The 12184-nt window shown below is 41.9% G+C and overlaps 1 protein-coding gene and 1 pseudogene across 1 annotated transcript; one reads left to right on the plus strand and one right to left on the minus strand.

The window, feature by feature from the left end:
* The first annotated feature begins 3814 nt into the window (after positions 1-3814).
* Positions 3815-4857, plus strand: LOC115943387 (olfactory receptor 7D4-like). The gene has a single exon (XM_031035895.2). The coding sequence runs from the start codon at positions 3815-3817 to the stop codon at positions 4745-4747; it is 933 nt and encodes a 310-aa protein (XP_030891755.1). The 3' UTR covers positions 4748-4857.
* Positions 4858-7768: 2911 nt separating this feature from the next.
* Positions 7769-8761, minus strand: LOC102738798 (olfactory receptor 7E178-like; annotated as a pseudogene).
* Positions 8762-12184: the final 3423 nt, after the last annotated feature.

Here is a 12184-nt window from a genome sequence, read left to right on the forward strand (position 1 = left end):
TCAAGATACTCATGCCTCCTCCAGGAGAAATCAGCCAGGCCCTGTATTACATGCCTGGCTCTGTATCCCTTCTCTTTTGGGAAACAAATCTTTCTTCATTGCCCTCCATGAGCGAACAAGATTCAGGGCAGTGGACCCCGGTGGTGGAGCCCGCATTGCCAAGCATGTATAGTCTAGTAAGTGTTGTGGGGAAACAGGGAGAAGAGGTGGTTGGGTAGAAAGGGCATTGACTACTGTTAAGCATATGGCAGGGACACCCTATGATGTCTAAGCAGAAGGAGCTTTAGGGGCCAATTGCTTGGGAGGGTGAATGGCTATGCTATTTGTTCAAAGTTGCTGTTGTGAGTGAGCTTTTACTTTGATCTCATGTTATTTGGGTGGATGGTTGATGGAGATTATAAAGATGAGGAAGAAGAGGCTAAGCACCCAGTCCACTCTTGGATACCACAGCACCTTCTAGAACCACACTGTGTAGTGACAGTTACCAGTCGGAGGTGTACAAATGGATGCCCCCAGGTACTGATAGATTTTTAGGTCTTTTACCATAAAGTATTGATTTGCTTTCTCCTACCTGGCCCCAAAACTCTAGAGCCTCCATCTTCACTCAGCCTAGACAAATCCTTTCTGAGTCCTTCTTTGCCACCTTCATTTGTTGGGGAACATCTTCTGTTTCTTCAAAAAGACCTGTCTTCCTTCCTCTTTCTCACCCTTATCTGTGGTTCTTACAGAGATTTTCAAGAGTGAAGAGTTTGTGTTCCCTGGTATCTAGGGCCACAGTATATAAAAAGACAGGGGCAGGGTGGATAAGGGAGGAAAAGGGAAGTGCACAGTAAGGTCCAACAACCAGTCCCCTCTTGACATTCTACCTTTTTGCTCTGGGAACATTCTGGGAGACATTGAAACTCACATGTCCCTTTCTCATAGTTCCCCTTGATTGCACTTGGGAATCAGGTCTCATCCTTAAGTAGGAATATTGAGTCATTAGCAAGACATTGGAGTAATTTTTTCACCTCTTCTCACCTTTGTTCCTCTTCCCTAAGACAAGTGGCGTGGTCCCTTCAACATTAATGATGTGAGGATTCCCAACCCCATTCCCTTTGACACTAGTTTTGCCTGCTTTAAATGTATCTTTCACTCCAGGTGCCAGGGAAAATTGTGATATGGATCATGTTACTCCTTTGGTCACAGTCCCTAAATAGCCCCTATCCTTTATCCATTATTTTTTTCAAGGTTCCCAGAGATGTAGTCCCTGTTCATCTCTCCAACCTCATTCTTCACTGTTCCCATGTCCCACTTTGTGCTTCAGCAAATTGCTAAAGCACCCTGTCCCATGCTGCTTTTTGCTTACGGGGTCTTTTCCCTTGCTGCCTTCTGTACCAGGAAAGCCCATACTCAATCATCAACCTAGACAACTCCTTGCCCAGGGATCTCTTCCTCCAGGAATGCCTCCCTGACTCCATCACTTCAGGCTGAATTTGGGATTCCTTTCTGTACTTCACTTTGCAGACTGCCTTTATCTTAGCATTTAATTTACTGAATTACAATGTCAGGCTTCTGCATCCATCACTACCCCTGGAAGGCGGGGTTCCTCAGGACAAAACAACATCATTAATCTTTGTATCCCCAACAGCTAACACTTAGTCTGTCCCAAAGAAGCCCTTGTTGCACTAGACACTAGAAACAGAAGACAAACATGTATTTGGTGCATAAATAAAGGAGAAAGTATAGATGACAAATGGTTGTATCCTCCACCTCTAATTTCTAATCTCTGGCCCTAAGATAAAATGTTTCTAATGTGTGGGAAACTCTTTCTTAAGATGAATGCTATTCCTCATTTTATGACCCATATGAATCACAATACAGCACCTGTAAGAAATGAAATTGTTTTCCTAGATTCTAATGCAGTTGATGTTGTTAACACACGCAGCATACTCCAGGAAATACCCAGAATTGTGGGCATTTCCTGTGCACTTCTGATAGTCTGCTCAGCAAAACAGATTGGAATGCAAGAGAGTAAGCCACGCTTATTAGAATTCAAGGGAATCTTTTACAAACTATCATATTTTAAAGATGAGTCATGACCATTTGCTTAGAATACCTCTCACCAGAAGCCAGCAGAGATGATTGCAAACTGCTCACCCCACCAAGGGTCAGAACAAAGATGTTATTCACAGTTAAACAATTTGCCTCCGGTATAATCATTTTTATCATTCCAGAGACACTATCTGCTTTGGGTTTTTTGTGGGTTTTCTTTTTTTTTGAGATAAAATTGGCATGTAACAGGGATGCCTTGGTGGCTCAGTCTGCCTTCGGCTCGGGTCATGATCTCAGGGTCCTGGGATCGAGCCCCGCATTGGGCTCCCTGCTCAGTGGGGAGCCTGCTTCTCCCTCTCCCTCTGCTTGTGCTCTCTCTGTCAAATAAATAAAATCTTTAAAAAAAATTGGCATATAACATTATATTGGTTTCAGGTGTACAACATAATGATTCAATATATTGCACATACAGAGGTCCCTGAGTGGCTCAGTCGGTTAAGCGTCTGCCTTCGGCTCAGGTCATGATCCCAAGTGTCTTGGAATCAAGCCTCACATCAGGCTCCCTGCTCAGTGGGGAGCCTGCTTCTCTCTCTCCCTCTGCCGTTCCCCCTGCCTATGCTCAATCTCTCTCTTTCTCTCTGTCAAATAAATAAAATCTCTCTCTATATATACATATATGTACATATATATATAGCACATATAATATCTGACATATTATTACCACAATAAGTCTAGTTAACATCTGCCACTACACAGTTACAAAAAATTTTTTTCTTGTGGAAAACTTTTTTTTTTAAGATTTTATTTATTTATTTATTTATTTATTTATTTGACAGAGTAGGAACACAAGCAGGGGGAGCTGTAGGCAGAGAGAGAGAGAAAAGCAGGCTCCCCGCTGAGCAAGGAGCCCAACACAGGGTTCAATCCCAGGACCCTGGGATTGTGACCTGAGCCAAAGGCAGACGCTTAACTGACTGAACCACCCAGGTGTCCCTTCCCCAATATTTAAAAAGCACCATTGAGGATGACTCAAAATTCTGCTTGTGACCTTTGTAGTATTTTATCTTATGGTACCGAAATGGTTGAAACCTTGATATCTACGTTTTCATTGGACATTTTCACCAATTCTTAACTTCACAGATGAAGGCTATTTTGTCAAGCAACAAATGTCCAGGAAGCACCTGGCCCTGGCCCTGCAGGATGTTGATCACTCCTGGTACACTAAGCGTTAAGAATTTGTTCATGTGGTTTATTATTTGGTAAAAACATTTTCTTTTTCTTCCTTTCTTTTTTCTTAAGGAGTAAACCTACATTCTACTCATCCTGAAATAGCCTATCCAGATATTTGAGATACTCTCAAATTGTCTCACCTCTGAGACATAGTTATCTCACCCTTTTTTTGGGGTCCCAGATAAGGCAGATAATCCACATGAAGTTACTGAGGTTCACCAGACCTCTTGTTCCACATTTGTGTTAGAGTGAGTTTGGACCATTTTATCGCTAAGGTCCAAAGTGCTTCTTAACTTTTTAGATTTGATGATTCTAAATAAAGAGGATAAATGAGTGTCCCAGAGGCCGATGGACAGGGGTTGATCAACATCATTAAATGTTGCATGTAATGAATAACAGAATGTAGGATTCCTAAATTTTGTAATGTTAAGGCTTTTATGCCCAGTGCTTCACTTCAGGAAATAAAAATAACAGAGAGACTCTAGAATCTATCCAGTGCCCATTTCATGTTCATTTCCTGCTTCAGTCATCTAGCTGATGGGTTGGCAACATGGAACCAAGAAATCAAACAAGTGTTTCAGAATTTTTACTCCTGGGATTTTCCCAAGACTCAGTGTATCAACCCCTTCTCTTTGGTCTGTTCCTGTCCATGTACCTGGTCACTGTGCTCGGGAACCTGCTCATCATCCTGGCCATCAGCTCTGACTCCCATCTCCACAGCCCCATGTACTTCTTCCTCTCCAACTTGTCCTTTGCTGACATCAGTTTCATCTCCACCACAGTCCCTAAGATGCTGGTGAACATCCAAACACAGAGCAAATCCATCACCTATGCAGAGTGTATCACCCAGATGTATTTTTTTATGGTTTTTGGAGGTATGGACACTTTTCTCCTCACTGTGATGGCCTATGACCGGTTTGTGGCCATCTGTCACCCCTTGCGCTACCGAGTCATCATGAACCCACAGCTCTGTGGCCTCCTGGTTCTCATGTCCTGGTTCATCAGCTTGTCATACTCCCTGATCCAAAGTCTGTTGATGTTACGGCTGTCCTTCTGCACCAACTGGGTAATTCCACACTTTTACTGTGAACTTGCCAAGGCCCTCACACTTGCCTGCTCAGACACATTGGTCAATCATATCCTGCTATATATGGTAACTAGCCTTCTTGGCATTGTTCCCTTCTCCGGGATCCTTTTCTCCTATGCCCGAATTGCCTCCTCAATCCTGAGAATCCCATCAGCTAATGGGAAGTATAAGGCATTTTCTACCTGTGCATCTCACCTGTCTGTGGTTTCTTTATTCTATGGGACAGGGCTTGGTGTGTATCTCAGTTCTGAAGCATCTTCCTGGGGGGGCATGATCACCTCGGTGATGTACACCATGGTCACCCCAATGCTGAACCCCTTCATCTACAGCCTACGGAACAGGGACATCAAGAGGGCTCTACAAAACGTTTTGGGGAGAACACTCTATGTTCAGTGATAGGAATGCTAGTCCTGGGTTTTTGAACTGACAGGAATAGCAGCAATTGGCTAAAGAAATCCTGCCTCTTAATCACATTGAGTTTTGCTTCTCACCAGTCCTTCATAAGTGACTTTGCTCAGAATTGCCTTGCAAGTACTTTTTCTTATGTACTTTAACTTCTTATGTTGACTGCTCTGTTATCCTCAGTTACTACTCTCCACATCCCCTCCTTTTACTTTCCTATTACTGCATCTCAGCTTGGATTTCTAGTGCTGCGGCCACTTTAAGTACCAATTCAGAATAGTTGCATGAGGATTATGAAATAGTGCATTTTATCAATAACCATTGCTAGCTCCTATTTACAAAGCACCTTTGGTGTGCCAGGCTACAGTAGGTATCTGGAACACAGCAGTGAAGAGGAAAAAAACAGACAAAAATCTTTGCCCTCATAGAGCATAAATCCAGGATCCCAGTTTCTCTGATCACGTTTTATGTCCAAACACAATATATACACTGATGGATAAATTATTTATTTGGTTATTAGCAAGGTTGAACTTTTCTCCATATGTTTATTGAGTGCATTTCCAAATATCTCTGAGTTTGGATTTCCAGATTCCTTAAACTTTTCAGTGGGGGCCTCCCTGCTGCCCCCAGGGAGGCATTGAATGAATGAATGCTCCCATTCCTCTTCTCCATTTCCTTGAATTTTCCCATTCCTGAGCTCAGTGTTGGGTTTGTAATTCAAAGAATATTGCGGACCATTTCAACTACCTTGGAAATGTCTTTAAAATTTTCTCAAATAAATTGTATTAGTAACAAGGTGTCCCACATTGAGTTTCTTGCAATGCAGACTCTTAGACAATGATTAACACGCAGGATGTTTACCAGGCAGTGTTCCTGGAATCAACACTTGGGGAAGGGCAGATGTGTAGTAAGGAATTTGGCCTCACGTAAAGAGAGATATGGCCTTTGTCCCAGCTCCCAGTAGGTAACATTTAAACATTTGAAATTTCCCCTAGTGATAGGAGTGATTGATTATTCATGGAGGGCCTCATGGACCACACCTGATAGTTTATGTTCATGAAATGACTCAGGATGGGGGTTGGCCATGCCAAAAAGACCAGCCATGTGATTAAAGGGTTGGAGCTTTGGGCAAAGTGATATCAGCCCAACCTCAGGAGGGAGACTAAAACCTGAGTTCAACCATGCAGGCCATAATTCAACTAGTCATATCTATGTAATGAAGCCTCAATAAAAGTTCTGGACACTGGAGCTCAGGTGAGCTACCTGGCTGGTAACAGTCTTTGAGTAGTGTCAGGTAAAGGTAATGGGTCTGGATTCCAAAGAAAGAGGACAAGAAGCTTCACATATGGGATGTTCCAGACCTTGCATTATGTGTATCTTCTTTTGGCTGAATCTAATTTGTATTGTTTTGCTGTAATAAAACTGCAATCATAGTACACTGCTTCTTGAGTTCTGTGAGTCATTCTAGTGCATTATCAAGGCAGTCCTCTCAGTTTGAATCATTCTAGCAAATTATCAAATGTGAAAAAGTTCCCAAATTTGTATCCAACTGGTCTGATGTGAGAGTGGACCTAGGGACCCCTGAACTTGTGGCTGGTGTCAGAAAAAGTCAAGCCAAGCTGAAGTCCATCAAAGACCTCCAAAAACCAGCAGGGAGCTCTGGAGCTAAGATGATCTCTTAGAGTTGGCTAGAATTAGGGCAAAAGGTACAAACGTTTACACCCCCACATCAAACAGTTATCGGATGTGGGCTGCCCCAGGAAGGAGGCATGACCTTGCTGAGGCAGATCCCTATAGGGGTTGATTGCCGAGGGTTGAGAAACACCCAACATTTGAAGCAACATGTCCCTTATTCCTGACAGGAGATCTTTTTTTTTAATTGTGGGGAAATAACATAAAATTTACCATCTTAACCATTTTTAAGTGTATAGATCAGTGGTATTAAGTACATTCACAACCATCACTACCATACATCTCTAGAACTTTTCCACCTTCCCAAACTGAAACTCTGTCCCATTAAACACTAATCCCATCTTTCCCTCTCCCAGCTTCTGGCTCCCACCATTCTACTCTCTGTCTCTGTGAAATTGACTATTGTAGGCATCTTATATAAGTAGAAGTACACAGTATTTGTCCCTTTGTGTCTGGTTATGTAATATGATTGAGGAGAAATTAGATGGAATAGGAAAAACAATCATCAGGAAAATTGGGATCACCTCTGCTCTAGTGGTTCCTCTCCCATCTACTCCTTGGGAATCATATATCCCAGTTTTCCTAGGGAAGTCCCAGGAAACTTGATAACTGTTTATTCAAACTCAATATTAATACGGTCCCCTTTCAGTTTCAAAAGGAAATTAAATATCCTACTTGCTCAAAAACCTGATCAAGATGGGGCGTCGGGGTGGCTCAGTTGGTTGAGCATCTGACTCTTGATCTCAGCTCTGGCCTTGAGCTTAGAGTCATGGGTTCAAACCCTGTGTTGGGCTCTGCACTGGTTGTGGAGCCTACTTAAAAATATATACATATATCTGACCAAGCTCATTAAGGCACAAAAATGTATTTGATGTTTTGGTCCTTAATGTAGGATTTAGATCCTCCTAACAAATAGGGGAGGAAATCATAGGAAAATAACAAGAAAGAGAGAGCTGTGATTATTTTGCAATGATAGAAACAAGACTGCTCATGACCAAGAGTCTTAGGCAATGCATAAAGAAAGTGAGAGCGGTATACAGATATATGCATAATCCTGCAGGGACTATGATTTAAGTGGGGAGTCCAAAATAATCTCCCAATTCCATTAGAGCTATGCTAACAGGAATAATCATGTAAACAAAAAGCAGAGATCCATATAGGTACATATAGGTACATAGACATAGGTACATATAGGTACATAGACATAGGTACATATAGGTACATGGTATACCATGTGGCTGCAGATTCAGAATTTCTTGTGCATATTTGATTTGCTGCATTTTCCAGTTCTATGAACCAAAAGGGATAAGACAGATGCTGAGATTAGGCTGTTCTGCTGATCATCCCCCACAGTGCCCTCTTGATGTCCCTGTTCCTCAGGCTGTAGATGAAGGGATTCAGCATGGGGGTGACCACAGTGTCCACCACTGAGGCCACTGCACCCTTCCTGGGGGAGGGCGAGATGGAGGAACTGAGGTACACTCCAAGACCTGTTCCGTAAAACAAGCAAACAACCAACAGGTGAGAGCCACAGGTAGAAAAGGCTTTGTACTTCCCACCTGTGGATGGGACTCTCAGAATGGAGGAAACAATTCTGGTTTAAGAGCAAAGGATCCCTGAGAGTGGAACACCACCAAAAATGGCACCAATAAAATACATCAGCATAGTGTTGATGGAGGTATCAGAGCAGGCAAGGTGGAGAAGTTGAGGTACATCACAAAGGAAATGATGAATTTCCACATTTGTGCAGAAGGTAAGTTGTGACACCATCAAACAGTGAATCTGAGATTCCAAAAGGCTGCTAAAAAATGACACCAGGACCAACAAGCCACAGAGGCATGGGTTCATGATGACTGGGTAGTTCAGGGGGTGACAAATGGCCACAAACCGGTCATAGGCCATCACAGCCAGGAGTAGATTGTCCAAACACCCAAATAGGAAAAAAAAGGACATCTGAGTTAGGCAGCCTGCATAGGTGATAGATTTGCTATGTGTTTGAATGTTCACCAGCATCTTGGGGATTGTAGTGGTGCTGAAACCAATATCAGCCAAGGACAGGTTGGAGAGGAAGAAGTACATGGGGGTGTGGAGGTGGTAGTTAGAACTGACAGCCAGGATGATGAGCAGGTTCCCGAGCACAGTGACCAGATATATGGACAGAAACAGCCCAAAGAGAAGGGGCTACAGTTCTGGATCATCTGGAGGAACTCCATCCAGGAGGAGGAACTCTGAGACAGCTGTTAGATTCTGTGGTTCCATGCAGGTGGGACACCTCTTGAAAAAGAAAAGAACATTGAATAAACAAAACAAGTGTAGAGACACCCAGCTAAGTGTGCATATTTTGATTCAAGCAATTCACAAGTAAAGTAGTCACACTTACGGAGCATACATCCCATTACCTTCAACAACATTCCTCAATTGTAAACTCTTCTTGGAACTCTTTCCTTATTGGTGTCTGGGCTATTCACCTGTTTCTATATATGCCCACTATGAAGACATTGAGCCAAAGAATGTTAGAGAAACATATAAATATATAAACATAGAAATACTTAGTTATACTTGCTTCAGAACTCATATTTGTTGCCAGTAAAAATTGAAGAGTTTTCTTGCTTTCCCTGCATGATCCCATTCCCCTACACTTCAGTTGTCCAAAGGCAAACACTGTCATGAATGTGGTAGATATATTTTCCTTTCAATGTTTCCATAATATTAGTATTGATTTATGTATTCAAACTTTTTTAAAAGTTTACTTAATACTATAATAATGCACATGTTGTTTCCTGAGTTCTCACTTACCACAGTAATGTATTTTAAGTGTCTGTGAAGTATACATATCTATTTCAAGCACTTCAAATAAGGCATAGTATTACCTGAAAGATAAACTTTATTTTATTTTTAATTTCTTTTTTTATTACTATGTTCAGTTAGTCAACATATAGCACATCATTAGTTTTTGACGTAGTGTTCAATGATTCATTAGTTGCGTATAACACCCAGCGCTCATCACAACACATGCCCTCCTTGATACCCATCACCCGGCTACCCCATCTCCCCACCCCCCTCCCTTCTGAAACCTTCAGTTTGTTTCCCAGAGTCCAAAGTCTCTCATGGTTTACCTCCCTCTCTGATTTCTTCCCATTCAATTTTCCCTCCCTTTCTCTGTTGTCCTCCGCACTATTTCTTATGTTCTTATTACAGTATTCCCTTCTTGTTTTTTAAAGATTTTATTTATTTATTTCAAGAGACACACACAGAGAGAGAGAGAGAGAGTGCAAGCAGGAGGAGGGGCAGAGGTAAAGGGAGAAAGAGAATCTTAAGCAGGCTTCACACTGAGCGCAGAGCCCGATGTGGGGCCCCATCTCAGGACCCTGAGATCATGACCTGAGCCGAAATCAAGAGTTGGACACTTAACCGGCCGAGCCATTCAGGCACCCTTATTACAATATTCCTAATAAAATTCTTGTGCCCACCTCCATATTACACAAATGAGAATTTCTATAATATATCAGCATAAAAGATGATAGAATTGTAAAAATCAATGTATGTACAATTTTATTATTAATTATCTACATTTATTTTCCTAATAGAAAGTGAGGACAAAATCAACTTCATGTTTTTATTGTCAAGGTATAGAATCAGAAAGATCCCGGGAGTCTGTGTTGCAATGGTCTTTCCATGATAGATCCACATGAAAATTCCTATCTTGTATAAGGAATAATATTTTCATATCACAGATTTCCAAAATAGGTTGCAAAATGCATTACTATTCATAGAAAATCCTATGATCTATAATATTCATGTAGTAAAGGCCCCTGTAAACCACTTACCCCATTTCTTAATTCACAGATGAACTCACAAAATCCCAAGAGAAGGAATTGGTGGTCCTGTTTCTGTTTACTCATCTGGAACTAAAGCATGTTTGAAAAGAAAGCAATCATTCCACACTGGTGGAGTGCACAGAGCCCTGGGATGGGAATCAGACTAAAGTATATGTCAACATCTCAACTTCTCTGTCCTGGTATCCCCTATCTAGAAATGGGGAGAACAGCATCCATTTCAAGATACATGTGGCACCTAAAAGAGGTTTGCACCCAATAAATATTCAGTCATGGTTTGTAAATCAGAATTTGCATTATTATTGGGGTGGTGGGTTTATTGATGAAACCCAATCCTAAGAAAGGTTTAATGACTTTTACTGTATTATATGTCAGAGAGGTAGAAACCTATCATGTCCCAGGAAATTCACTGAAGAATGGGTAGAAATTGGGGTGCCTGGGTGACTCCATTGGTTAAGCATCCAACTCTTGATTTCGGCTCAGGTTCTGATCTCAGTATTGTGGGATCAAGTCTGCCCCCAACCACCTCTCCCTCTCTAAAAAGAAAAAGAAAAAGAATGGGTGGAAATCCTAAAATATGTCTCAGTTCATACAATAAGATTTATCTCCCTTTCTCTTTTTCTCTCTTTTAATTTTCATCTTTATGAAAATCTCTAGTAATTTTTAAACATAGATTCTATTAAGTGGAAAATGATAGGTCTCTTAGAAAATCTGTGGCATAGATACACACAAGCACCGTTTTATTTTTCATCTAGATCTATGAAATGTCATTGGAAGGAAGAGAAGCACCCAGTGCATGAAAGCCACGTTAGACATGTCTATGCCCTGTTTCTGAGAACCAAAGAAGGGTCTATTCAATATTTAACAGAGATCACTGTTTTTCTTGCAGCCTACTCTGTGCCAAGCAAAGTAAAAGCTCTGGGAAATCAGAAATGAATGTGATTCAGTTGTTTCCCTCCAAACACTCAGTACCTGCATAAGGACAAAAAAAAAAAAAAAATGTTCTCTCAGGATCTAGGAAAAACTGAATCTTCTGATCACAGGATATTTTAGTTGGATAGATGGTGCTTAGCCTTGATAATGACAACAACAACAATGACAACAATAATAATACCTAAAATTTACCTTGTCCTTACTATAAGCATCTATCACATATTTAGTCACATGTTCAGTGCTCATCTTAATTCTTTTTTTTTTTTTTTAAGATTTTATTTACTTATTTGAGAGAGAAAGACAGAGCGAGAGAGGGACCACAAGCAGGGGGAGTGGGAGAGGGGGAAGCAGACTCCCCGCGGAGCAGGGAGCCCGATGCAGGGCTCGATCCCAGGACCCTGGGATCATGACCTGAGCCGAAGGCAGACGCTTAACGACTGAGCCACCCAGGCGCCCGTTCATCTTAAGTCTTACTCAGTGCAGTTGTATAAACTGGCTCAAAGACATTAAGAACTTGCCCAGTGTCATACAAATGAAAAGTAGAGCAGATAAGATTCAAAATTAAATGGTGGGAGGGCACCTGGGTGGCTCAGTCGTTAAGCGTCTGCCTTCGGCTCAGGTCATGATCCCAGGGTCCTGGGATCGAGCCCCTCGTCGGGCTCCCTGCTCAGCGGGAAGCCTGCTTCTCCCGCTCCCACTCCCCCTGCTTGTGTTCCCTCTCTTGCTGTCTCTCTCTCTGCCAAAAAAAAAAAAATAATTTTTAGGGCGCCTGGGTGGCTCAGTCGTCAAGCGTCTGCCTTCGGCTCAGGTCATGATCCCAGAGTCCTGGGATCGAGTCCCGCATCGGGCTCCCTGCTCAGCAGGGAGTCTGCTTCTCCCTCTGACCCTCCTCCCTCTCGTGCTCTCTCTCATTCTCTCTCTCGCAAAAAAATAAAAAATAAATAAATAAATAAAAGCTTTTTTAAAAATT

Source organism: Leptonychotes weddellii, chromosome 1 (genome assembly GCF_054177405.1).
Source record: "Leptonychotes weddellii isolate Sample4059 chromosome 1, ASM5417740v2, whole genome shotgun sequence".
In the NCBI taxonomy this organism is placed as follows: Eukaryota; Metazoa; Chordata; class Mammalia; order Carnivora; family Phocidae; genus Leptonychotes; species Leptonychotes weddellii.

Coding starts and splice junctions, on each gene's coding strand:
- LOC115943387 (XM_031035895.2), top strand. CDS start 3,815: ATGGAACCAAGAAATCAAACAAGTGTTTCAGAATTTTTACTCCTGGGA.